The sequence below is a fragment of the Monocercomonoides exilis genome (genome assembly GCF_001643675.1).
Source record: "Monocercomonoides exilis strain PA203 chromosome Unknown scaffold10-1930038, whole genome shotgun sequence".
Taxonomy (NCBI): Eukaryota; Preaxostyla; order Oxymonadida; family Polymastigidae; genus Monocercomonoides; species Monocercomonoides exilis.
The window spans coordinates 1525578-1552029 of NW_027150555.1; the positions used below are offsets into that span (position 1 = coordinate 1525578).

General features: G+C 40.1%; 13 protein-coding genes across 13 annotated transcripts; 10 read left to right on the plus strand and 3 right to left on the minus strand.

Moving 5' to 3' along the window:
- Window positions 1-741: 741 nt before the first annotated feature.
- On the plus strand, window positions 742-1759 carry MONOS_17252 (uncharacterized protein; the record flags this gene model as incomplete). The annotated part of the gene is made up of 3 exons (XM_067870154.1): window positions 742-837; window positions 961-1353; window positions 1598-1759. The coding sequence occupies 3 exons, from the start codon at window positions 742-744 to the stop codon at window positions 1757-1759; spliced, it is 651 nt and encodes a 216-aa protein (XP_067732129.1).
- Window positions 1760-3744: 1985 nt separating this feature from the next.
- Window positions 3745-4158, plus strand: MONOS_12753 (uncharacterized protein; the record flags this gene model as incomplete). Its single annotated transcript, XM_067865397.1, has 1 exon — window positions 3745-4158. One exon carries the CDS (start codon window positions 3745-3747, stop codon window positions 4156-4158), a length of 414 nt encoding a protein of 137 aa, XP_067732130.1.
- A 1933-nt stretch (window positions 4159-6091) lies between these two features.
- On the plus strand, window positions 6092-6709 carry MONOS_12752 (uncharacterized protein; the record flags this gene model as incomplete). The annotated part of the gene is made up of 1 exon (XM_067865396.1): window positions 6092-6709. The coding sequence occupies one exon, from the start codon at window positions 6092-6094 to the stop codon at window positions 6707-6709; it is 618 nt and encodes a 205-aa protein (XP_067732131.1).
- Window positions 6710-6976: 267 nt separating this feature from the next.
- On the minus strand, window positions 6977-7234 carry MONOS_12549fu12751 (uncharacterized protein; the record flags this gene model as incomplete). Its single annotated transcript, XM_067865178.1, has 1 exon — window positions 6977-7234. The coding sequence occupies one exon, from the start codon at window positions 7232-7234 to the stop codon at window positions 6977-6979; it is 258 nt and encodes an 85-aa protein (XP_067732132.1).
- Window positions 7235-8147: 913 nt separating this feature from the next.
- Window positions 8148-8777, plus strand: MONOS_17253 (uncharacterized protein; the record flags this gene model as incomplete). The annotated part of the gene is made up of 1 exon (XM_067870155.1): window positions 8148-8777. The coding sequence occupies one exon, from the start codon at window positions 8148-8150 to the stop codon at window positions 8775-8777; it is 630 nt and encodes a 209-aa protein (XP_067732133.1).
- Window positions 8778-10448: 1671 nt separating this feature from the next.
- Window positions 10449-11816, plus strand: MONOS_12550 (uncharacterized protein; the record flags this gene model as incomplete). The annotated part of the gene is made up of 3 exons (XM_067865180.1): window positions 10449-10463; window positions 10764-11024; window positions 11394-11816. 3 exons carry the CDS (start codon window positions 10449-10451, stop codon window positions 11814-11816), a joined length of 699 nt encoding a protein of 232 aa, XP_067732134.1.
- A 630-nt stretch (window positions 11817-12446) lies between these two features.
- On the plus strand, window positions 12447-12841 carry MONOS_12551 (uncharacterized protein; the record flags this gene model as incomplete). The annotated part of the gene is made up of 2 exons (XM_067865181.1): window positions 12447-12672; window positions 12735-12841. The coding sequence occupies 2 exons, from the start codon at window positions 12447-12449 to the stop codon at window positions 12839-12841; spliced, it is 333 nt and encodes a 110-aa protein (XP_067732135.1).
- Window positions 12842-12890: 49 nt separating this feature from the next.
- MONOS_12552 (uncharacterized protein) lies at window positions 12891-13563 on the minus strand (the record flags this gene model as incomplete). The annotated part of the gene is made up of 2 exons (XM_067865182.1): window positions 12891-13147; window positions 13374-13563. The coding sequence occupies 2 exons, from the start codon at window positions 13561-13563 to the stop codon at window positions 12891-12893; spliced, it is 447 nt and encodes a 148-aa protein (XP_067732136.1).
- Window positions 13564-13611: 48 nt separating this feature from the next.
- On the plus strand, window positions 13612-14047 carry MONOS_12553 (uncharacterized protein; the record flags this gene model as incomplete). Its single annotated transcript, XM_067865183.1, has 2 exons — window positions 13612-13645; window positions 13719-14047. The coding sequence occupies 2 exons, from the start codon at window positions 13612-13614 to the stop codon at window positions 14045-14047; spliced, it is 363 nt and encodes a 120-aa protein (XP_067732137.1).
- A 4248-nt stretch (window positions 14048-18295) lies between these two features.
- On the plus strand, window positions 18296-19132 carry MONOS_12554 (uncharacterized protein; the record flags this gene model as incomplete). The annotated part of the gene is made up of 1 exon (XM_067865184.1): window positions 18296-19132. The coding sequence occupies one exon, from the start codon at window positions 18296-18298 to the stop codon at window positions 19130-19132; it is 837 nt and encodes a 278-aa protein (XP_067732138.1).
- A 338-nt stretch (window positions 19133-19470) lies between these two features.
- MONOS_12555 (putative Reverse transcriptase (RNA-dependent DNA polymerase)) lies at window positions 19471-21791 on the plus strand (the record flags this gene model as incomplete). Its single annotated transcript, XM_067865185.1, has 2 exons — window positions 19471-20121; window positions 20172-21791. 2 exons carry the CDS (start codon window positions 19471-19473, stop codon window positions 21789-21791), a joined length of 2271 nt encoding a protein of 756 aa, XP_067732139.1.
- Window positions 21792-21971: 180 nt separating this feature from the next.
- On the plus strand, window positions 21972-22406 carry MONOS_12556 (uncharacterized protein; the record flags this gene model as incomplete). The annotated part of the gene is made up of 1 exon (XM_067865186.1): window positions 21972-22406. The coding sequence occupies one exon, from the start codon at window positions 21972-21974 to the stop codon at window positions 22404-22406; it is 435 nt and encodes a 144-aa protein (XP_067732140.1).
- Window positions 22407-24649: 2243 nt separating this feature from the next.
- On the minus strand, window positions 24650-26050 carry MONOS_12557 (uncharacterized protein; the record flags this gene model as incomplete). The annotated part of the gene is made up of 3 exons (XM_067865187.1): window positions 24650-25191; window positions 25291-25461; window positions 25621-26050. The coding sequence occupies 3 exons, from the start codon at window positions 26048-26050 to the stop codon at window positions 24650-24652; spliced, it is 1143 nt and encodes a 380-aa protein (XP_067732141.1).
- Between the last annotated feature and the right edge of the window lie 402 nt (window positions 26051-26452).

A 26452-nucleotide genomic window follows, 5' to 3' on the forward strand; every position in this document is an offset into this window, starting at 1 on the left:
TCCGAAAAAAAGAACAGAATTCAGAGAGCGAAGGAAAGTCCAAAGATGAGCATCCAATTGAAAACATGGCTTTTGAATATTATGTTCAAATCACAGAAAAATCAACGAAAATCTAATAACGAAGTTTGTTATTAACATCATATAGCTTCGATTTATCATGAAGCTGATTAAGCTTTATTCATCCTTCTTTCGTTTTTTTGTTTGAGAGCATTTACTCAAATATTCATTAATAGATTTTATTTTCTTTTTCCTTCTTTGTATATATGTGATCTGAATTACTTTTTTTGATGATAAGAATAAATGTTATTTATATGTTTATATTTTCAAGGAAAGTTACTTTATTCCCGTTTTGTGAGTGATAGTGTTCAACTTCTTTGTAAAGTTCACTAATGACAACTTCAATAATGAAATTTAATGCCTTCTTCTTCTTTATCTGATCAAACTTTAGTTGTATTCTCAAATAATCTGGTTTCTTCTTCTTCTCTTCCTTCTCCTTTTTCTTCTCCTCCTCCTCTTCTCCTCCTCCTCTTCTCATCCTCCTATATTTTCCTCCTCCTCTTCATTCCAAAGAAGAAAATAATCTAATGTTACAGCATCAGCGATACGATAACGGTGCAGGCGTCAATCCTTTTTCGTCAAGATTTTCAAATTTTCTCTGTCAGATTGTCAGGAAAGACATTCACAGAGATCGACAACGTGAGATGAGTGCAATACGATTTGAGAAATTGCTCAGGAGAAATAATGAATGAGAAAGAAAGAGAAAAAGAAAAGAAGAAGTCCTCAGAAATCGAGCTGCAACACCTCGAGGCAGTGAATGAGATGAGGGCACTGCGATCGGTGCAAAGCGAACGGAAAAAAGGCAGAAGGAGAGAAGACGACAAGACAATCGAAGTGGCTTCGTTGAAGCAAACATAACAAGAAGTGGAAAAAAAGAATCTTGTTGACTAACTGTGGCTGTAGGAGGATGATGGAGAGGAGAAGCTGAAGACCGAAAAGCAGCAGATGCATGAGAAGAAGGAGATTGATACGAACCTGAAGCATTATATGAAAAAACCTATGTTTGTGCACAATATTTTTACACTGACCAAGGCGAAACTTACGTTGCATTTGACTCACTTGTTGTCAATGTTGTCGCTAACGATGATATTCTGGGAGGAAAAGCGTTGTGAGAAGCATATGAAAAAGCTGGCATGGAACAACAAAGAAAAGAGGAGAATGATGATTGAGGAGCACAAACGAGAGATTATGCAGAGAGAGAAGGAGGAGAAAGCAAAGAACGCAGAAAAGCCAAACACTTCAAAAATTATTATCACAGCTCATCCTTTTGCATATGTGTCTCAGAAGTCACAAACGGTGAAAGCAGCCCAAAAGACATATAAGTGAACACCGTTTCTCATCCAACCTCGCTTCCATCCACTTTTTCAATTTTCAATATCATCAATGAGCAGCCAAGGCAACCTCTTTCCTTAAAAGTGAAAGAACCAGTTTGGTCAACAAAATTCAACTTGTCAACTTTCAAGAGATAATCTCCCACGTGGACGAGCTTGTGTCCGTATGAAGCAGTACCTGATACTATTCTATAAAATTTGTGGAACAGGAGATGGCAAAGTGGACTGGAGAGTTATTAAAAGTGACAAGGAAGTTGAAGAGGTTCAGGAAAGAGCAGACAGAAAAGGAAAAGGAAAAACTTCATGCGGAGCAGAGGAAGCTGAATGAAGGAGAAAAGACAGGCGAAAAGATGACTGCGAAGTTGAATTAGAAATCGGAGTTAAGGAGACGCATAGAAGAGAAAAAGAGGATTTTGAAGAAGGAGAACGAGTAGAGCAAAGGGTTTGTTCAGAACGATAAGCTGCCACAGTTTGTGAGCTCCCCGAACAGTAAAACTTCTCAGGCATATCCAATATCTTCTTCTTCTCCTTTTTCTTCTGCTGATGCTTCAAATTTGAGTTCATCAAAAACAAACATCTTCAAAAGTTTTCTGTAAATTTAATTGACTTTACAGTTTTTACGTATTTCTCATTATGACTGGATTTCAAAGGAGATGTGGCAAAGACAGACGAACAGAAATGTGAAATATGCGTGATTGGTTATATTAGTATTTTTTTTTGGAGTTGTTTAGTATAATCTTCGAAACTTTTTATTTTATATATATGTACTGAAGGATCAGAATATATTTTTTTTTCTAATTAGCAATTTTGTGCTTTCATGAAACAACTTAAATATTTGTTGTTTTCACTTTTCTTCTTCTTCTTCATCTTTCTCATCCATGAACTTTTTTGATTCCTTTCAGAATATGCAATTTCCCTATCTCATCTCCTGCGTGACATCTCAGCTATTCAAGCCGCTCTCATCGCGCAAATTCGCTTCCTCTGCCCTTCCAACGAAGATACAATTTCACTTCCTTCTTTTCTCCAAAAATAGAAAACAATAAAATTTTCAGCAAACACTTCTTGTCCTTCTGCCTCCAGAACTATTCATTTTCCAGGTGCAGATGAGCACACCACATGCACCACTTCCTTCTGTAATGATTCATGGAAACCATTGAAGAAGGGATGAAAGAGAGGCAGGGAGAGAAAGTGAGGAAGAAGAAATGAGGCTTGAACTGCCGTCTTGCCAGGATCTGCATTCAATATCATCGTTATTGATGCTTCTGGAGGTGCATCAAGGAAATTTTGTGGAGAGGTTGGAAAAGAGAGAGAGAAAGAGAAAACAGAAAAACAAAAGGAAGAGAAGAGGAAGAGAGAAGAGAGAAGAGCAAAAAGATAAGGAATTTTAGGAAATAGCCCATATGATGGAAAAGAAAAAGATTAGCAAGGAAAGCCAGAAGAGAAACATGAAAAAGAAGCGAAAGACTGAAAAGAAGAGAAGGCCAAAGAAGGCACTGAAGAAAAGAAGGAGAAGAAAAAAAGAGGGAGTGAGAGATAAAAGAAAAGAAAAAGAAATGCAATCCGAAGGAGAACTTTTTTTTCTGTTTATGGAGTTAAATTATCTCAAAATGTCTCGCTTTGAAAAGAACTGTTTGCAATTAATTTATTAGATAAATTGAGTGTCAAATTCAACATTGTTACAATTTTTCTTTTGGACTTAGAAACACAGACAGATTATATTTTTTAAAAAAACATGATTAACATTTTTAAACTGCGAATCAATAATTTCTGTGAAGAATAAAATGCCAGTTTTAAAGATAAGAAAAAATGAAAACGAGAAATATATGGAATTCAATGAAACTTTAACAACAACAATAACATTCGGTTAAATGAGAGAATTATAAGATTTTAAACAACTGACACTCAATTTATTGCAAAGTTTGATACAATAATGGATAGTGTTGCTGCATATTTGAAACAAACAATAAAGTGATTTTGTTTTTCATATTTGTTCACGATTATACAAAACAGTAACATTTGACAAAAATTTTCCAAATTGAAATGATTGCATTCTATTGGATAGCACAACATCATCATAATAGATCATAAACATTCATGTAGTATGTTCGAACCGAAAAAGTTGTTTTTCATCAAAAAAGACAAATATCAAACAAGTTACGTTTTTTATAATGGTCATCAAATAATAATCATTAAAAAAACTATTTGTTTTTGTAATTGTTGACTTGAAAGTTGATGATTGATATTATTTATGATGCCTGAAAGCATTTTTGATGTTTGAAAACTGTTTTTTCATAATCTTAAACTTGCACCGAAAAAAAGTCTGATCCCAAAAATAATTACCCATATATTATCCGGAATGCAGCAAATATTGGCTAGACCTTTCCCAGAAACCTTCTCCCCTCAGTTGTCCCTCAACCCAATGCAAATGTTCCAACAGTCACTAATCCCTCAGCCTTCAAGATCCATATCATCAGAAATGAGAGGTCCCTTGGAGTTTATCCCACAAACGCCTTTGGCAAGCCAGCCTGGTGTAGCGCCCAGCATAACACTTAACACAACTGTTCAGGCAGACTGTTTGCTCCCAGTATCCCCTTCTCATGCAATCGCCACAACGTCAAATACTCAAAATGAACTGGCTTCAAATGCAATTGATCAACAGCGAGAGGAAAAGATTGGAAAAATTGAGGCAACGGTGACAATTAGAGAGAGGGAAACAGTAAGATCAAAGGAAATTACTTTTATGAGTGATGGAGTAACGAAGCCCAATTAATGTTACTCCCATAACAAGAGGTGTTGTTGATTAACCGGTCGTTCTTTAGAATTAATAGGCTTGACCCTTTTAATTCGTTAAGAACAACCTAATTTACAACACCTCTTTCCCACCTCAAAGTGAACTTTTCCCACCCTTTTCTCTTTATTATTATTATCATTATTATTTTCCCTATCATAAAAGATGATTTTTCATTTTTACCATTAAAACATTCGTTTTTTGCAACGCCTCAGTACTTTTGTTTGTCACACAGCACATTTCTCATATCATCTTGCCTTTTTATTTCATTTCTTTGATCGACTAGCCCCATTATTACAAGGGTCTACTCCCATAACAAGAGGTTTTGTAGATTAGGTTGTTCTTTACGAATTTTGTGAAGACCCATATCATTTGCTTTCATGTTCACAAGAAGAATAATGGTGTTTGATTTGCAAGTCTTTTCACGAATCGGATTTTGCTGTTTTGACGCTGGCTGATGCAAAGCCAAATGCGATGCACGAGAAACAAATTGACTTTCGCTGGAGAAGCACAGATGGCATTCAGAGCAATCGGTTTTGGCGATGCATCCAGCAAAAAGAATTGAAAGACGGAAAATGAGAAGTGTCAATTGGAGAAAAGGGACAACAGCCAATATTGTTGAGCATCGGGAAACGCTGAATGCGATGAAGAGCATGGCTTTGAGCGAGCTTTTTATTCAGCAGAAAATTGGAGAAGACGGCAGAGGACAAAGAGAATGAAAAAGGAAGAAAAGATTGGCTGAGGCTGATTATTCCTTCCCGAAGCCAGAATGAATGCGCCAAAGAGTGGAGATTCGCAGAAAGGAAAGCAGAAATAACACAATGAGTCGAGTCTGCGAAGTGTTCTAATGAAGCAAGAAGAAGGCGAAGACGCGAACAAACGAGTGGATAAGCCAATATTTCCATCTGAACAACTCGATTTCTGAATGATTGGAGTTGCCTCAATCATTCGACCTTTTGATTTTTGTCTCTGTTTTTTTGGATTTCATATTCGCTTGAAGGCAACAAATTGAACTTTCAAATTCTTCGGAAGCCTCAAGATCTGGAAACAAAAATACAACGAACTATGGATGACTGTTGTTCCGCACGAAGAGAATATTATATCAACAGGCTTCGGGGCAAAAGAGTCATGAGAAAATGTGATTGAAGATGAATTGTATTCCGCAAAAGAGGCAATCAAAAGAGAGAAGGAGAGAAAGAGGGAGGTGAAGCGGATTCGCTGGGAAAAGGAGAATTGGCAGGTTGGATGCGAATGATTGTGAAGAAAAGGAAGAAGGAGACGCGGGGGAGAAGGAGAAAAGACAGAAGAGAAAGGATGGCAGATGGAGGGAGGGGAATGAGCAAAGAAGAAACATTTGAGGGTATATTTGCCGAGGAAAGTGGGACCGAGGAAAATGACTTGGATGACGACAAAAAAGGAAACGAAAGAGAAAAAGGGGAGGAGAAGAGGAAGCAGAGAATGGTGTGGTCCTGAAAGGATTTGAGAATATGGTTTGAACTGGAAAAGGAATCCAGCGTTAAAGAGAGTTTTTTATTTGTTTGTTTGCCTTTTGTTGTTTTGAGAAAACTTTGCAACTTAGCTGATTTGTTCAAGTTTGCTTTTGATGGATGATTTTGCTCTTTTTTGTGGATTTTTTTTATTTTTTGGGTTGCGGTGGACAAGAAGGAGCGACGTTATCCTTTGGGAATGAAAAGGCAAGCGAAGCATGTATTTTTGAAGATGCCCAAGCACAAGCTACCAGGAAAGCACAATTCCTGTGGGTCAAATGAGCAAGCCAAAGTGAGACGTGACATATGCGCTTCTGTTCAACTCGTCCACTTTTCATGAGGAAAAAACAAAACAAAAAAAGTGAGTGAGAGAGAGAGAGCCCATAATGAAAAAGAGAGAGGTGAAGAATTGAGAAAATCGGACAGGAATGGGGAAAAGAAGCAGGGATGTGTCTGAGATAAAAGTCGGGAAATGCGTCGTGTGTTTGCTTTGCATGTGCATGTGTGCAGCAAGCGAAGAAGGAGTGGCTGTGGAAAAGACGAACGATGAAGAAAACGGAGAGTTTGGGGGGTTTGAATCGGGGAAGGAGGCAGAAAGCCGTTGCAAGAGAAATGAAAAGATATTTGGATTTTGTGATGAGACAGCAGCAGCCGATGGGAAGGGAGCTGATGGAGATGAAGAAGACGAGAGAGAACACAAGGCTGAAGAAGGGAAAGAAAGCGAGAAGTTTGGGGACGAAGTTCAAAGTGGAAAGAAAGGATCAACGAAGGATGCTTGCTGTCGAAGGGGTGTATGGAAAGTTGAGATGACAGATAAAAGCGAAGTCAGAGGAGTTTTCGTCATGTCTAATTCATCAGGAGCACTCAGTGATCTGAGGATGGCAGAAGGAGGAAGAAAAAGCATGATCAGAGCAGAAAAAGGGAGTTTTCTTGTTTTGAGGGAGTGTGTGCCGGATTTTTCGAATCCAGAGCCACAGATTGAGGTTTGCGGGAGCAGTGGAGTTTTGGCAAACATCACTCTAGGAGCAGCAAAAAAGGCACCTTGAACAAATTCCGCCTCTTTTCGCTTCAAAAGCATGTGGAATGAGCCTTCCGAGTGTTGGAAGTGTTTCCACAGGCTCTTCGTATTTTTCATCTTTTTCTGTTGCAGAAGCCCCATTTCTGCCTCCACGATTGCTTGCGAGGATTTGTCTGTTTGATGTGATCTTCTTCAACATCTCAACAACACATGATGCATATTCATCTTTGGCCTCTTCCCTTTGTGAAACAACTTGTGTGATGAGCAGCTGCGCATTCACAGCTGTTTGCGATGTTCATGATGGAGGGGTTGTTCTTTCTCTGAACGACCCCTCGTCTTCGTTGGCTGCCTCAAACACCTCATTCACTGGGTGCTGTCGGACAAGGAATGTTGCAGTCAATGGAACAGAAGTGGAAAAGAAACAGCCAGGGAGACAAAACACAACAGACAATGGAGCAAATTTGTTCAGTTGGTGTGAAGAGAATGAATCGAAGACAACAGGAACAAGTGATTCCATTTCAGACGGAGTATCGAGTGGAAGGGCTATGTGCATGAACAATCTCGAATCTGGCGCACTTTATGTTTCGCATTGTCTGTTTAATAATTGCTTTGTATTCAATCGTGGAGGCTGAATCATGTGCCATACAATCAAATCTGTACATATCGAAAATGACACATTCGTTTCGTGCACAGCACAGACCTGGGCAGGAGGAGGAATGTGCATTTATGTGATTTCATCATGAGTTCGGATCGGTGGATGTGAATTCCAGAAATGCTCTGCCCAAGGCTGGGGAGGAGGCGTTGATCTCGACAGATTTCATATTTCCGGATCAGGACGTGCCGAGGCAGAAAATCAAAGAGAGGGAAGTGGGTGTGTGTTTGAATGCTCATTTGCTTGGTGTTCAATTTCGAGTTCATATGGCGGAGGGCTGCACACCCATGGTGTTCCTGAAGCATTCAAAATGAGTGGGATTCAGTTCATTTCATGCTCTGCAAACTCATATGGAGGTGGAATTGATTTTTATCTCCTTCAGCAAACAGTGCTGAATTCCAATTTTTATTTTTATTTTTAATTCCTCTTCTTTCACAACTGCCAATGTCCTGCTGACGTGCCATATGGGCATGATGTGTATTTTTCCGATGTCAACAAAATGTTCACAAGTTCAAATAATCCGTTCTGTGAATCATTCACAACAAACACAAATGATCAGAGAGTGTGCTTTTATGGGAATGTTCATGAACACACAGGCAAGAAAGGATGGTTGAACGAAGGGATGAAGGATTGGTTTGTGGATGTGAATGGAGACGACTCAAATGAATGGTGCATTACGAGTGAGACAACAACATGCAAAACAGTTGGATTTGCAGTTGATATGAGCAGCCAGCAATTGACTTCCATAGTTACAGTTTTGGAGGGGAAACATGAAAGCGAGGTGGAAATAATCAACATTGGTGGAAAGAAAATCATGATAATTGGAAAAGGAAGGGAAGAAAGTGTGATTGGAACAAATCTCCTTTCTATCAACTCGACAACACTGTTCAGTGTGACGAGTGGACAATTGGAGGTGGAGCATGTGGGGATCGATCACAACACTGAAAGAAGTCCATCCCCAAATGTTTTTGTTGTTTCTGATGGAAGTGGGTCACTTTCACTGGCGGACATACTGATCTCAGGAACAAGAAGAAGAAGTGTAATATCAGCATCTGTGTTTGAAGTGGCACTGAGACAGCTGAAGATGATTGATGTGGAGGTCAAAAATATGAAAATATCACAGCCTTTGTTTGCTGAGCCATCATCAGCAGAATCAACAGCAGGAGAAAGTTTTCTGAGAAATTTGACAATTCGAAGTGTGAATCGGACTGGAGGAGATGGAGTGGTAGTGTCAAAGAGTGTGGGTGCAGGAGAAACCTTTGTGGTGTGGAACATGACAATGGAAGAGTGTGAGTGTGTGAATAAGGATGGAGGTGGGATAAAGGTTGAGTTGGCAACTTCATCAAGCAAAGTTCGTGTTGGAGGGTCAACATCGCAACGCAGAGTATCAACAAAATTCTTCAAAATGAAGTGTGATGGATATGGAGGAGAGGTAATGCAATAAAAGTGCCAGACAATGGAGATTCCATTTGGTGATATTGAAACGGAACCTGCTGAAGAGAAGATTAAAGACAGATGAAGGAAGAAAGATTCATTGATGAATGACTTGTTTTTTGAAACTTTTGCAAGGCACTTTTAAAATCAAAAGGCAAGGGAAAAACCATTTTGATTGAGCTGAAACATGAGTTTGTCTTGAATATTCCTGAAGGGTCAATGCTGTTTTCAATTTCTGATTCAGTCTTTCATATCGAAAACCAACGCAAAGAAGGAAGCTTCTGCACAAGTGCAACTGATCGATGAGTCAAAAGATGCAAAGGATGGAACTCAGCTTCGTGTTTGCATTCGCCTTTTCGATAGTTTGCAAACAATGCAAAAAACATGTCCTGGGACCGAATTGAAATTGGTGAAAAACAAAAATTATAAAACATAAACAGAAAGAACGATGATTAGAAAATATAATTAATGCGACAGCAGCCAAAATCGCAAGCGTTCTCGTTTTCTTTAACCTTTAAATTCGAATGCCGCGCATGAAACTTTCTTCCAAAAAAAATACTATCAGCAACATCATCTGCTTCTGAGGAGATTATTGTTTTATTTCGACTTCACTGAAAAGAGGAGAATATTCAAATAGCAATTTTTTAATAAACACTTTCATATCTCACAAAAGAAACAAAAAGTCCCCATGAAAATATTTCTGATTGAAACTATCCCACAGAAAATCATAAAACAGAACTCTTGATCAAAAGTGTCTCCATTGGCAATCATTATTCCTTTTGCGCCAATTCTTTTTCCCTTTCAAACAGAAAATTATTTTATTCGACAATTTACAAACGATGGTTGGTTGTTTGTTGGTTTTTATTTGGAAATCAGCTTTTGGTGAATTTCGCAAAAAACAAATTATGATTTTTCGAAAGAAGACAAGAAACCTAAAACTATCATTTTTTTCAGATTGATTTTGAAAAAGTCTTTCAATATAACATGCTAATCAACAGAAGCTATTAGAGAAGCTGACAAGCATCTTCACACCTTTCTTTCTTATCTTGATCAGGTTGCAACAATTATTTCCTCCAATAAAAACGAATCAGACACTGTGTTGCATAACCAGCAGTTCCAATCATGCATGAAACGTATTGCTTCCAAACAAAAGAGATAACCCCATCAAAGTCTTTTTGGAGTTCTTCCAGATTTGGAAACTGATGAGCTCTCTTTCTGTTTTCAATTCAATCTGATTATCAAACATAGGGTTATTATTTTATCTTGACCTTTTTTTTTTATCAAGACCTTCTTTTTTAATTAATCATTAACTTCTCTCACAATTTCATATTTTTAATGAATATAAAGCATATATATGAATTTTATAGAGAAAATTAAAAACATGTCAAAATTTTTTTGAAAAGTTCCTCAACTTTAATTTTGTCCCACAAAAGATCAAAAATGATCAACATATTTTGATCATTCCGTTCCCATTTTAGTTTGATAAATGTAATTTGTTGAAATTTATTTAGCTTTTCAAAGAAAAAATAAGATACATATTTGTTGATATCATATGCATTTATAACTTTATATTGAAATACACTTAAGTGAGCGATTGCTTTCAGGCTGTTTGTATCATATGAGTTTCATGCTTTTATTTCTTCAGTTTCATTTCATCTGTTCGAGTATTCATTCTGAATTTATGGATATTAACTTGGTTTTTGTTATTTTCCTTTGTAAAAGACAAAAAAAGTTTAATTTGCTTGAATAATAGAATTTTTTATTAGAAAATTTCAAACATGAAAAATACATCAAATCTACATTCGAAACAATCTAAAGATATTCGAAAATTTGTAAACATTGAGCAATAATGAATGTTATCATTTAGAAATGCAGCATGAAATGTTATTTTTCAAAATAAATCTTCATTATTACAAACTCAAAAATACAATCTCTTCTCTAATATAGATTCAAATAGTTTTAATCAAACAACTTGTTTTCTTCGTCTTTTTCACAGTTCTGGAAGTGGAGAAGAAATCAGAAGAAGGCTGGATGCGACAAGCAACCAGTATACTCTTCATCTTCATCTTCATCATCAGCGCCTGCGATTGACCCTTCGGATGACTCAAAGGCGGAGGCGTCATTTATCACTTCAACAACAACGATGGATAACATCGAAAGTCGGCTGCGGATTGTTGAATCAGAAGAATGTGAGGTGTGTGCAAATCAAAAGAAGTTGTTGCCATGTGCGCTGCAGACACCGCGGGGATATATTGTGGTGTGACGCAGCTGGCTCTGCTGAATGGGGGTGTTGTGTGTGCGTACGATGTGGCGCTTTCGGAGATCCTTTCCGTTCCGCTGGTGGGTCAACTTCTATAACCTACAGCATTTTCGTGAACGAAGTTGTTAGGCAAGTGCATCTTTAAGGAGGCAGACATGAATGAATTATTGTCTATCAACAATCAATTTTAATCTTTCACCGCAGATAGGCAATCTCAGTTGTCGAGGCATGTGGTAGTTAAGCTGGACGAGGAAGTGATGGGGAAAGGGGTTGAAGTGTGTGAAGAGCGGAGGGGCTGAAGAACAAGGAGGAAGACCTGGAGAGGACTAAGGCGAATGCGGAGCAGACGCTTTGCAAGACGGGCAGGAAGTTCGAGGTGCAGGTGGCAGAGCTGGCTGGGGAGAAGGAGGTGCTGAGGCGGAAGATCTGGGAGCTGAAGGAGCTGCACGAGGAGGCGAAGCAGGAGATGGAGAAGCGGTATTCAGAATTCAATATGCAGCTGCAGAAGATCCGATACGGCGAGCGGATCTCGAAGCGGACGAGCGTGATGGAGGAGCAGCTGCAGGAGAAGGACAAGATCATCTGGATGAATCAGAGGAAGATTCTGCAGCTGAGCGAGAAGCACAACACAGAGGTGAAGCAGGTGAAGGAGAAGAAGTGCTGGGCTCAGCAAGGAGGAGTGGTGAGTGTGGATGGAAAGCGGTAACTGGCTGGTCTGGGATTACAATTGCCATATCTTCTTCATTAATTAGTGCGTATAATGGGGTGGTTCCATCTTTGACTTCGTGATTCTTCCGTTGGGGCTGTGTAAAAAGTGCAAGGAGAAGTTCACAATGATCATCCAGGATGATGGTTCTCTGATGCTTGGGCAGTATGTCAAAGGCGATAAGATTGCTGTGAAAATGTGGAGCAGGATGAATGTTGTGGGAAAAGCAAACAGTGGAGGAGGAGGAGATGGCAGATGAATGGAACGAAACTGTGCCACAGAAGATGAACAAGATGGAGAAGGAAACGAAAATGCTGATGGAGCTGCTGAAAGTGCAGGAGCAGACGATAAGTGTGCAGAAGGCGCTGTCGAAGGAGGTGATTGAGAATCAGAAGACTACGCTTGCGTAATAGAAGCAGGAGCAGAAAGAAATGAAGGAGTCGTATGAAGAGACAGTGCCGCGCCTGGTTGGGGAGGTGAATGAGCTGGAGGAGCAGTTTGGGCTTGGGAACTTTGGAGGTGGCAATAAATGCGGGGCAGTGGAGAAAGATGAAAAGAAGAATGATGTGGCGAGGAGGAGGAAGAACAAAAGTTGAGTCGGAAAATACGATGAAGCTGAGGAAGGTGAAAAGGGAGAAGAAATAGATGAGAGTGCGCCGCATGGGTTTCCTCTATCGCAGTGTGAAGATCTAACGAAAGAGTGAAAGGACTGGATGCTAGCTGTTGTTCCAAATTGTGAAGAAAAAGGAGTGGGGAAGGCGATAATTGTGCAGCGGCTGTACATGCTTCTTGAGCAGACGACAGACAACAGAGACCGAGAAGAGTCGGAGCGATCTGCTGCGCTTTTTGGTGGATCTGGGGCAGGGTTGTCTGTGGCAGGCGGGGAGCCTTTGCCAAATGGGAAGACAGAGATGAAGCGGCTGATGAGCACGGTGACATGTGTGCTGGGGCAAGTGGCGTACGAAATGGTTTATGTACTTCGGATGTCGCACATATATTAGTCGTCTATTCCGATTCAGCTGAGTCAGCAGTAGCTAAAGACAGGACTGCGATAGAAGCTGGCGTGGACGCTGTCAATGATCCAGGGAATATGTGGAGAAGATATTAGCAGATTTGAGCGATGGCAGCGTTGGGTAGGAGGATGGGGTACTTCCAAGTCAGTTGTTTTGGGGATTTTTTGTGTATGCGGCTGGGGGAGAAGCACGCGGTGCAGAAGAAGAGCGAGGCGGCTCGATGGGCGATGGTGTGTGAAGTGGAGCTGTTCCGGAAGGACTTTGCGAAGATGCGGCTGTTTGGAAGAATGTGCCGGAGGAGTTTCCTGGATGCGAGCTGTATGACTTCCTGTACTGCAACACGGTGCTGTTTGAAGGTGACCAGCAGCAGTTGCCGATGAAAGAGAAAGAGGACTTCTTGACTATGTCGTTACGGATGTGTCGGATGTGTATCAACATTGTGCTTGAAGGGGAATTGGGGAAGAAGATAAAGTTGTTTCTTGGGGAGTTGGAAGAGATTAAGTCGGAGAAGGGGGAGGCAGAAGCGTATGTGTTTCTTGGATTGCAGCTGAACATCTGAGGAAGAAGCTGCGAGGTTGAAAGAGGCGATGAATGCGCAGTCAGATGCGATATGCAGTGAAGATCCACTGATTTCATCATCTTCAGCAACATCATCGTCAATTGGTGTGGCTTGTTGAGGCAATGCGAACGATGATGTGGAGTCTATTCTGCATGTGCAATCCACAGACGCTATTAGCGCTGTCCCTGAGGATCTTCTAAGACGCGTGTTGGCTGTTTTGATGCTGTCTGCCATATTAAGTGTTGGTACTGTGGGCATATGAGGACAACGACTTTATCAAGCTGTGCCAATGCAAGCAGGATATGTATGATGCTGCTTGCAGACAAAAGCTTCAATGACAGTTTGAGAACATTGCTGTTGAAAAGACTGTGAGCTGTCACTTTGCACTGCGGAAGCAAACACCTGACGAATAGGTGCAGGCGCTTTCGTTGGTGTCGACTGGGATGTGGGAAAGGGTTGTGCCGAGGAAAAGAACGGAGAGTCTGCAGACTGCGATGTGGAAGAAAGAAGGGCAGCGGGCGCTGTTGTGGATGGTGAAGCTGGATGTGGAGTTGGTGGGACTGCAAATTGGAAGAAAGAGGTGGAAGTGGAGATCTTCTTTAAGCTGCCACTGTGGGACTGGCAGCGAGTTGTTATGTCTCACGACACAATGACATGGCACTGGAAGGGAGAAGGAGCCAATGCCTTTTCATGCTTCATTATTATCTTCTTCTTCAACACAGCACAAACAGATTTCGAGTGAGATGGTGATGGAGATCAATAACATGTTGCTGTCCTTTGAGGCTGCATTTGGCTTGATCGATCCTCAGATTTCTCCGACCATATTTTCATCGGCATTATCATAATCATCAAATAAGTCTTTTTTTTTATTTTTTCATTTTCTTTCATCTCTTTAATTCAAATTATCTCTATTTTTTTTTGCAATGCACTTTCTTTTTCTTCGATACTTGCTTCCGCTCTGTCCATTAACCTGTTTCATCTGCCATTTTTTGTTTATTATTGCATTCGTTTTCTTTTAATGTACTTGTCGAGCGAAACAAACATTTTATTAATCTTTGAATGCGTTCTATTCTTTTAACAGATTTCAAATAAAATGTGAGAAATATAGAAGAAGAAGAAGCTCTTGACGAAGAAGCAGCAAACGTCGCAGATGAAGGGATAGACAAAAAAACGGATTTTGCATAAGAAGCCTGATAATGTGCTTAAAGCGTGTTTGACGAGAGTCTGAAAATCGTCTTGTATATTTTCCCTCAGGTTGTTCACTCTGTTAAGTGAGCTTATGAAAGGTTATCGATATATTCGTCTTCTCTTTTATTTATATTCTGCAATTTTTTTGTGAGGTCTTCTTTATATGTTAGATGTTTAGATGGTTTATCTTCAATGACTTCACAAGAGTAAGTTAACAAAATCACGTTAAGTGAGATTGAATGACATTTTCTTCAGTGACCACACTGAACACAGCTGATGTTGTGTGCATTGCAGCTTGCAAGAGGGCTTTTCCAGCTTTTGTTAAAGCTTGAGACTATGCTCAAGCAAGTTATCATTTTTTCATTCTTCATCTTCCACTCCATCCATGTCATCGCCTCTATCCTCCTCGCCAACTTCGCACACCTCTTTTTATTGTTCCACTTTCGAAAATTGTGCGCATGTCTCCTTCTGTAATAATTGAGGAGCTTGTAGTGCAGGGTAGCCAGCAGTAGTTGGAGTGAGAACGACAAGCCCGATGCAGTGCCTGTAAGTGAATTGCTTGCGGTTGATATGTGGAGTGCATGAGATATAAAAGCATGCTGAGCAGCCAATTCAACATCACTCGCTCCATCGCTTTCTGCTTCTAGATTGTTTCGACTTTATGCTTCAGATTGGTAGATGCACATAAAAATGCTCCCAATAAAGACTGAATGCGAGCTGGTTGTAGAGAAATTCGAGGATTATTTTCTCTTCACTAACTTCTGTCATTTCCATATGGTGCGTGACATCTTTTAATTATGTCTTTGTGCCTGGATTTTGCTTCAGCTTCTGTACAATTTCATCTTCTGTATTCATTTTTTCTTTTTCTTCTTCATTCTCATCTTTTCCAGTTTGAATGATGCACGCTCCAAAAAAGATAAAGTTGTTGGCAGGATGTCGTTTTCTTTGTTCGACATTGATGATGTGAAAGAAGAACTGAAAGAGTTGATGGAGAAGAGAGAGAGAGAGAGAGAAGATGAAGGGAAAAGAAAATGGCAGATTCTGGATGGAATCGATGCATTTGAGGTTTTTGAGACTGATTTGCGAGAGTGGGAATTGGATCTGACTGAATTATCTGGTGACGATGAATATAATAGTTGTCCGCGTGATACAGAGTGCTTTCCAAAAATGAACAATTCTACCAAATTGAATCTTCAAAATATCTTTTCTTTCCTTCTCATCTTTTGATGACTCATATTCATACCAACGGTTTGAAGCTACTCTTCTGAAAACTTCGCTCAGAGTTAATTCTTCTTCATCTTCTTTTTCTAATTTCTGTTTTTCCACTTAACATTTTGGAATCTTGTATGAATCAATCCCCAGGATGTATTCAGTCGAACAACTTTCAGCCAAATAATACTCTGATGATTCTGAATGTCCCAAGCTTTCTCATATATTCTCTCTTTATCCTCTTTCATTCTTTTTTTCTCCCTCCCTCTCTGCTCTCCTCCACTTCTCTTCTGAAGAAGGCTCCATCGTCACTATCTCAAACACATTCGGATCCTTTTTGATGTTATCATCAACGATCTCCTTGTATTTTTTTGCTTCATTCTTTGCCTTTCTCCATCGAACAACAATTAAAGATAGCAACATTATGAAGACCGAACAAGCAATCACAATTAACAATCAATAAGATTTTCCTTCTTTTCCTCCTTGTACAAGTTTCCCATCTCCATTTGTTTTCACCTCTCTTGTGTTCTTCAGAATGAAAGGCTCTGTTGCCGAGGGAGCATCAGCATTTCTAAAGAGCAGACACGCATACGCCTTTGCCTCTGCTAACGCCTCTCGAAGAATGCTCTCTCGCATTATCTCAAAGGACTCTTTTTCCTAGACAATCCCTTTCGCATCGAACTCCAACAGATTCAGCAAAACCTCTGTTTCGATGGTTGTTCACAGCCGGAATGACAAATTGCAGGATAAAAAACTCCCCCTTGAATGTGATTGAAAACTCGCTCTTTGTTTCATTTTTCACCTCTTAGGCAGAATGGAGTGTTGGGATAAAGAAGAGAGATTGCCTCTGGTGGGGGATGCAGGCAAGCGTGTATTTGCTGTCCAGCATCCACAGGGAGGTGTTGTCTTTCGCGCCATCTCCCCCTTTCAAGCTCGCCAGCGTCAGCGACGCCCCATCGGAGCAGGCGATGTTCCTGCGGGCTGACGGATAGCTGCTGACCGAAAGGCTGCTACGGGTGGGGGGGGGATAGTTGCCCACAAACTTTGCATCGTCGATGCGGACAGCACCTCCAGAGACAGACAACGCTCATCTGATGCGTTTGCCACGGTGAGATCGCTGATAGCTGCTATTGTGTTGTACAAATGAAAGAGGAGATGCTGTCTCAGCTGTCTCCGTTTGTATTGCAGAGCATTCTATGTGAGCACTCTCAATAAATCACACGATAAGCGAGAGTTATGGCGCATTCCTTACACTCACATAACTTCCTTGGAGTATCTGTTCTTTTGATTCGCTGACAGAGGATGGATCACGTTGCATGTAGTTGCAATTGTTCGGGGAAATATACTCAGATGGAGAAGACACAAAAAGTACAGACGAGCCGAAGGATGCGCTGGCACCTATGTTTGTTCAGTTAGGAAAGATGAACCGGAAAAGGCAAAATATTCTTCGGCTGTGAAGGGGAGGCAGAGGATTCCTCCCTGCGAAAACACCAGACGCTCTATTCCTACGCTGTGCTCCAAGGAGCTCCCGAACCTGCGAAACTCGAAGGCGCTAACTTTCATCTGGAGGCGCTGGAAGTTTATTTCTGCGAAGGAGATGCTGTCGACGCGGAGAGAAGGAAACGCGGGAGAGCGAACGCGAGGTGTTTGACGTAGATGTTATCGACAATCAGGTGGCCATTCTCGATGGCTAGCAAAGAGTAGTTGAGGAATGCTGGATGTTCAGCTTGCTCTGTGGTTGACAAAATGGTAGAGGAAGCAAAATGAACAAAGAAGAGAAAAAGGTGGCCATCAGTGTGGCACACAACTGCGCTGCCTGTGTGCGAAAAGTACTTGTTGAAGAGGAAGTCGAGACACTCAATCCGGACGTTTGCAGAGGTTGCAAGGATGGCAGGGCAGCGCTGAATAAAGGCTTCATTTGCATTATTGGGAATATTGCAACAAAACAGTTAATTTAAAATAAATCCAAAATTTTATTAACATAAAAGAACAAACAAATCACAAACCATCAATTTTGTTAATAATTTTGTTTATTTGGACTTGAATAAGTTGTATTAGCTTCTATGAAACATTGATGTTCATTATGAGCAATGAAAAATTCCCATTTTAAACAATACAAGAATTCTTATTATCGATAAAACATTTTCAAAAAATAATCGAAATATACTATGAAAATTTCATGAATCAACAATTGCAAAACAGTTTAATCAAGAAAAACCCTTTTTCATTGAATGACAAAAATATTAATTTTGATCAAAATAAAGGATATATTATTTTTTGTTTCAAATTGTTTTTTTTCACAAAGAAGTTTGCAATGAACCAACAAACACTATGGAAAAAGTCACCTTTTTTCATTTGAATTATGGAAACGGAATGATAATAGAATAACTTCCATGGGTCAGATTTTTGATCTGATGTCACTTTTCAAAAAAATTATGACATATGATGAAGAAATCGAAATTTTTGAAAAATTTGTTTTCACAAAGTCATTATGGTTATTCACCAATTTATCCATTAAAGTACAAAGTACCTTAATTCTAGAGAAAAACCGTTATCTACAACACCTCTTTATTAAGGGAGTGAGCTCTGCATTATGGGCTCAGCCGATCACAAAATTCGAAAGATGACAACTTTGTTGGAAGGACCTGCGTCGGGACTGAGCGGGATATTCCCGCAAAGCGGACCTACAGGCGGTATGGGAATGGCGCCTCCCATCTCCATTCCAACTACAGATGCCCCAGGATCCCAATTCCCAGCCATGTCAGCTATGTCCTCAACAACCTCGACAACCTCAACATCAACTAGTTCAGTTGGCTTGCCTCATTCCCCAACACAACCTCTATTAGAGGCAGCTAAATTATACTTTGGAGAAAACTTGCAGAGTACAATATTTGCTTATCGTGTCGATCAAGGAGATCTACTCCAGACATTACGAGATTACGAATCCTTCTCGGTCCCCCCGTTCCTGCCTGCTACGACCCATCCACATTCGCGATCGCAAAGTTGGTTTTCCGATGCTTTAGACGAAGGAGCGTATAATGTGGAATCTTTATTAATGCCCGCTTTGAAAGCGATGTTAATGGCAACACGAGGGACAACAGAAGAAGCACAACAACACCAGGAAGATGCAATGATGCTTTCAGTCGCAGCTCTCCAAGCGGCTCGCCAAATGCGCATCCAAGCCAGATTCGGTTTCAAGGCCGCCAAAACACTTCAAGACGAAAAGGATGATCCGTTATTGACCACAGAGCAGCTGGAGAGGATAAAGCCAATTTTGCAGGCCAGAACAGAGCGGAGACATGAAAGCTCTGCTTCACACTTGTCACAAAGAACAAGGAGAATTGGTTCATGGAAATCAAGATCTACAAGCTCGGGAACTGGAAGATCAACACGTGCAGCATCAAGAAGCAATTTTTTTCGGAGAAAGTAGGGGGCCGCACCCAAGCCTTTGCCGAGGAATAGAAGAAGATCGGAGTGACCAATTGGATAAAAGACGGGATAAGACCGATTTGGAAGGGGAGAGCGGCAAGGGACAGGTTGAAACAGGAAAAGACGAAAGGCAGAGGCTTTCTGGGTGGCACAGAGGAGAAAGAGGCTTGTTCAGAATGGATTCAAGAAGGACTCAGGACAGATATCTTAACACAGTTACAAGAAGGAGAGGTCTGTTGCTTGAACAACATATTTTTTATAAAGAAAAAGACAGGGAAGTTCCGTCAAATCCTCGATTGCCGTGCACTCAATTCCGCACTGAAAGATATTCATTTCAAAATGGAAGACCATCGCACTGTGGAGAGACTGATCCAAAAGGGAGATTTCGCAACCTCACTAGATCTATCTCAGACTTATTTCCTAATCCCAGTTCACAAGGACTTCACCCCATTCCTAGCCTTCAAGTTCGAAGAGAGATTCTACGGGTTCAAAGGCATGCCCTTCGGATTCAAAGACGCACAGAGAATTTTCACGAAAGTTATAAGAAAAGTTTCGCAAGAAATCCGAAGAAGATGGAAGGTGAGGTGCATTTCCTACTTGGACGATGTCCTTTTACTGGACCCAGATCAAGTCAAGCTGAAGTTTGTAACACAAGAAATTGTCGAGTGGTTTCAACAGTTGGGCTTAATCATCAACAGGGAGAAGAGCGAGTTCTTCCCCAAAAAGAACTTCAACTATCTCGGATGGACGTGGAATACGAGCCGGATGGTTGTCTCAATGGAACAACAGAGACGCAGGGAACTGAGGAAAGAGTGTATCAAATGGATGAAGAGGGTGAGGAAGAGCAGCTTTGCAAAAACGAGAGACTTCGCTTCATTCATAGGTCAGCTCAGCGCCGCACGGTTCGTGTACAAAGACGTTTCTTTATACATGAACAAAATGTACCATTTACTGAACAAGCAGGTCAAGAAAGATAATTGGGAAGGAGCGGTTTTCTTGAACAGCAGCATAAAAAGACAATTGGACTTCTGGATTCAAAGGCTCAAGGAGAATTACATCAGAGAACTGGTGGACTTCTCGAAGCCCGACGCCATATTAACGACAGATGCTTCCCCTTGGGCTTGCGGAGCAACCTTGGCAGTTGGAGGAGAGAGATTTCACTTTCACAAACAGTTCAGCAACATCACAAGGCTCCAAACATCCAATTTCAAGGAGCTCCTTGCAGTTTTATTGGCTCTCAACAATTTTTCATCACAAATCACTCACAACCATGTGTGCAAGATCCTTCTCCGTTCCGACAACACCAGTGTAGTGTTCAACATCAACAGGTGGGGTGCGGGACCCAACCTCCTGCCGTTATTGAGAAAGATCAAGGCCACATGTCAGTCGATGAAATTGACGATGACAGCAATCCACATTCCAGGGGAGAAAAACACAACCGCAGACGCATTGTCCAGGTTGGAGGCCGCAGGAGATTATATGATAAGGAGTCAACGTCTGAAGGAAGCGGAGAGGGCTCTCGGAGTGATAGCAGAGATAGACGGTTTCGCAAACGAAGGAAACAAGAGGAAGGAGATATGGTATGGTCCAGGAAGTCCGTTCGCTCAAGATGGTCTCACGGCAGATTGGACAAGGAACACAATGCTCATTCACCCTCCAATTCCGTTGATTCTTCCGAGTCTCAAGAAAGCAAAAGCAGAGAGAGCGAGAGCAATCATCCTTCTTCCGGCATGGAGGAATCAGATATGGAGCAACTTACTGGAAGAGATGATGTCTCAATATTACGTTTGGAGGAACTCGAAAGCGGTTTTAATCCCGGGAGCAGGCCTGAGGAGAACGGGTGCAGCACTGCCTCCCGGGGGATACATGGCAGTAACAATCAATTGGTAAGAGAAGTTGGAGAAGAATGGTGGTGGAAAAGCCTCAGGATCTGCGGAGTCCCTGACAGGATCATTTCCGTTACGAAGGAGAGCATAGCAAAGTCCACATGTAATCAATACACCTTTGGCTTTGCACACTTCAGTAGGGAATGGGAAGAGTTGAAACTGGGGCCGTTCCCGAAATATTTCGATGAATGGTCAATGGATTGTGCAAATTGTCTACTATCCATGAGAGACAAAGGTGGTAAATATTCTTGCCTGTGTGCTACACGGTCAGCGATTTCACTCTTTTCCAAGACGGTATATGGTAAGGACTTGAGTAAAGTTAGTTTAATAAGCACAATATTCAGATCGTTTTCATTTTCCCAAACCCATCGAAAGCCGTACACAAAGATGTGGAGCCCCGACATCGTGCTGTCATATTACGAGAACTACTGGCTGAACGAGTATCTTTCTTTTTTTGACCTGACTGTGAAGTGCATTTTGCTGGTTATGCTGTTCACTTCATGTCGATTCCATGAGCTTGAGCAGATATCAATGGCTAACTCAATATTCGAAAATGATGCGATTTATCTATCCACAAGACTTAAGACTTCCAGATCCAGGGAATACATTACTGTTCCATGCCTGGAGGAGGTTCACAAACGAATATGTCCTGCAAGAGCTATTCACACCCTTTGGGAGAGAGTCAAAGCAACGTACGAAAATAGAGATACGTTCCTTCTTAATACAACGCACCATACACCGTTAACTGCAAAGGGGATAAGAACGCTTGCTTGAATAGGTTTGCGGAAAGCAGGAGTTCCTGATGAATACAGACCATACACGATTAAGCACGCATCGATATCCAAGCTTGTATCAAGTGGAATCCAGGAGGTGTGTATCGCCAAGCACGCACGCCTATCAACAACTGCTCACACTTCGTCCAGATCACACTTCAAAGCAAACCTGGCAAACCGGATGGCCATCGCACTCCTTGCCTCAGAGGAAGATAGCTCCCAACAAGATGAAAGCACAGTTGTTGAGAAGAGCCGCATTTCAAAACAGATAGAGGGCATTCCCTTCTGTGCCACTCAGCAAACAACAACCATAATGTTTGGTCTTCCTCCGCTTCAACCACTTAATCACGCGGATTCAACAGCCGAACCATTTTCGACACAAGCGCCTTCCCCAGATTTTCCATCGCAGCAAACTTTTCCAGCGACACAGCCTAATCAAGCGATAATACTTCCAACGAGTGTTGAAGAGCCAGAGGACAATAATACTGCAAAGAGGAATGAACCAGAAATTACCAGAGGAGAACCAGAGACAGATAGGACTGATATACGCACTGAAATATGTAAATGCAAAGATTTGCCCAACTGTGAACACTCCCTTAATAAAGAGGTGTTGTAGATAACGGTTTTTCTCTAGAATTAAGGTACTTTGTACTTTAATTCGCGGAGAAAAATCTATCTACAACACCTCTTTTACCTCCCAGAGCATAGCTCCTCCCTCCGCTTCACACTTCGTGTTTTAAATAAATTATGTTCCACCGAACGGATGTGGCCCAATCATTCCCGTTTTTTTTCCCAAGCCAAGACCTTTAAATAATAATTCACAACCTGGAATAATGGAAGAGATATTCAAGGAGAAAGAAAGACGATAAAATAAATTGAGTCAAAATAACACAGATATCATTGATAAAATCAACAGAACAAGCCAAAGATAAAGCCACACCAAAGGAATACCAAGAACGTAAACAGCTAGCCAATACAAAGAGCCTATGCTGATAGCCGTGTGCTATTGCTGATGCCTAAATCGAGCGCCGTTTACAAAATGCCAAAACTACGTCCCAAGCCGAGCCAAAGACAATTGCCAATCCCTGCAACGCCTCAGTATGCCATTAGGCACAGAATATATTTATTGAAATGTTATTTTAACACTTCATCCATTTGAACACATCACTTTTGTGACCGGCTGAGCCCATAATGCAGAGCTCACTCCCTTAATAAAGAGGTGTTGTAGATAGATTTTTCTCCGCGAAATAAAAAAATTTTTTTATAAAAAAATGTGAAAATATTGCCTAATATAATTATTGAATATACATTACTCGAATAAATTATTGAAATATAAAAATCCAAGTTTTTTTTAGAATTTTCATAAATACTGACGGATTCAATTAATGATTGAATGAAGTGAAAAAAATTTATTTTTCCGTAACACATGTTGATTTTATATTTACGTATAATTGATATTTCTTTTAGAAGATTTCAAAATGAAAGCCTTTTTTAAACAGTACATTTTGTAGGCCTCTGCGACAGACCGACATTTTCAATTCAACTCGACAACTCGACCTACAATTATATCGAGTTTATATTTTTTGGTTATTATAAAAATAAAAATTTAAATTTTAATTTTTTTGAGAAAAAAACGAAATAAAATCTTTTTCAATATTTTTTAATCTATAAATATAAATAATTTTATAACGAAATAAATAATCATAACATTTTCTTTTTTTATTCTGAAATTCTATTAATAATAATGGGTTATCGACAGATCTTTGTCGAGATCAGTCGAACGACAAAGATCAGTCGTTTGACAAAGATCAGTCGAGTTGTTAGATATAACTAAAAGCAAATGATTTTTTAACAATTGCTTTTTTTTTTTTTATTTTGAGACTTTCTCTCACTTAAAGATTTCACTTTTTTTTAATTTTTGAATAATGCTTGCTTTGATTTCTTATTTTGAAGTTCAATGATTTGGTTAAATTTGATTCCAAATGATGGATTGTTCAAACAACACTTTTTAATCATTTTTTACAAGAAGAAACAGAGTTTTGCGTGTTTCAAACAACAAACATTTATTTTCTTTTCGTTTTTTATTTTTGATTCATATTTGATCATCGTTTCAAAAATAACATTTGATTGTTGTGGAAATTATATGAAACGATAAAATTGAAGTTTGTAGACTATTGTTATTGCCAATAGTTGAAAAAATCTTTTGTTCAAAGTTAAAATATGCACAAAAACGTATGATGTGATTCTTTTTCTGTTTCATGAAACCGTGATAATATATAAGTTAAAGAATATTATTTTCGAAACAAAATAAGTTAATGAAACGAAGTTCTGATTATTCCGTATTATCCAGAGAATGAAATGTCGCTCTATTGGAGTGCGTGAGCGAGATGACATGAAAATTAGGAAACTGCAATGGTGATGAAGGATCAGATGGAGCCACATGCGAACCCGAAGAGGACTTGGAAAAGAAGGTTGCTGGAATGATAAAATAGTTTGATGACGTGAAAAACGTCACATTTGTCGAAAGAAATTGTTTGAAAGAAGAGAGAAGGCGAAAGGGGGAAGAATGAGAATGAAAATGAAAATGAGAAGAAGAAAAAGATGATGATGATGATGGAATAAAAGAGAAAGATGAGGAAAAAAAGGAAGAAGAAGAAGAAGAAGAAGAAGAACGAAATAGAGAAGGAGAAAAGGAAGAGGAAGAGGAAGAGGAGGAAGAGGAGGAAGAGGAGGAAGAATGATTGGAAGATTTTTTTTGGGCTGTTACGAATGTGAGTTGAAGAAGAAGAAGAAAAGAAGACGATGAAGTTAAAAGAACTCTCTTTGTTTAAGTTTTTTCGATTGCTTTCGCAAAAGTTTTCATTTGCTTGTCTTGCTAAATGCTTCACTATCATCTTCATCTTCTTTTTCGTCACTTTCATCATCATCATCGCTATCTCTCTTCTCCATCTTCCTCGTCTCCTTCATCTCTGCCCTCTCTCTTTCCGAACTCGCCTCAAACAGCCTGAATTCCTTCCACCCGACACACACTTTCTTCTTCACCTTGTCTGGAATCATCTCTTTTGGCGCCTCATATTCAAATCTCCCTTTTTTCGAAAAGCAAAAAGAGCCATCTGAAACATGCGGGCGCGGAAGAGAGATCGGAATGAGCAGCTCAAATTCGAGCAGAAAACACAAAGTCAAAAACGGGTGCGGATAGCAAAAGCGAACAAAAGATGTTTTTTTGGCTTTTGAAGGAGGCAAGTAATTGACAATGTTCATCTTTTTGCCGTCTTTGCGCTGCATCGAAGAAGCTTTGCCTTTCACTAGAGGAATCGAAAGAGGCTTTTCAGGTAGCATTTTGTGGGTGTTGTGCACGAAAACACGAAGGGTGTAGGAGAGGATGATGACAGACTGATCATCTGAGGGGAAAAAATAAAATTAATAAATTAACAAAAAAAAAAAAAAATAAGAAGTTAATTGCTTGATTAATTAATCATAATCACTTCAAAAGCACAAACCGTTGTCTATCCCATTTTCTGCTAGTCTGATGAAATTAACTTTTGCTCTGATCTGCTCTTCGAGCGATGCATCCATCTTCACACAAACATTCTCCAATTTCAGTGTCAGCGGCACAACTTCCATTGGATTCGCCAGGTGATTTCCAAAGAAGAGCGGGCGCTGTGTTACAACTGCACGTAGAGTGCGATAACCAGAAGGGAAAAGAGAAAGAGAGAGGGTGGAGAAGCTGAAATCTTGGTATTTCTCTTTCGTCTGCTCCTTCTCTGTGGTACTGGGCTGTTCACAGAAGTCGCCCCGCTCCCAAAAACTCTGATCCAGTCAGGATGTACCAAGAAAGGGAACATATTTTGATTTTGACAGATCTTCATTCTCAATCTCTTCTCTCAGCGTTGCTTCCTCGTCTTCTTCTCCTTCATCGTCGTTGTTATTGCTTTCATCCTCACAATCATCATCTTCTTCGTCTTCATTCCTGTCTTCTTCTTTGTCATCTTCATCGCAGTCTTCATCATCTTCGTCGCTTCCCTCATCAGAACTTCTTTTTCGATTTGATTTCTTTCGCTTCAAATGTGAATTAGTTCTTTTCATCTGCCCGCTCTTTTTCTTCTTCTTTTGAGTTGCTTTCTTTTTTGCATTGCCTTTTGCTGTTTTCTGCTTTTGTATCTTTTCCTTTGCTAATGCGTGGATAATCCTCTGCTTCTCTTTCATTTTTTCTTCTTCTGATTCTTCCAGGACCGATATCACAAGATTCAATGTCCGCATTAAAATCCGAACTTGAGGAGTTTTTCTGCTTTGGAATGGAGCATTCTCTTTCATTTTTCTTTTTTTCTTTCAACTGGCTCGTCTTCATTTTCCCAGTTCTTTTGTCTTTCACTTGTCATTTTGATAAAAATTTGTCACTTCTTCATTTTGGATTTCAGTTTTCTTCTTACTCTTCCATGTTTTCAGCTCCGCTTTCATCAGCATTTTGTTCTTCTGCTTTCTTTTTCTTTCGCGAAGGATCCAGTTCTGCTGGATCTGCTTCAATGAAGTCTTTTTGCTCGAGCAATTTTTTCTTCATCGTCTCCTTTTAAATCACTCGATGAGCTTGCGATATGACACCCACTTTTGACAATGATACATTCCGCTCGTCAATGATCGTGTATGAAGGCAAAACCTTGATGA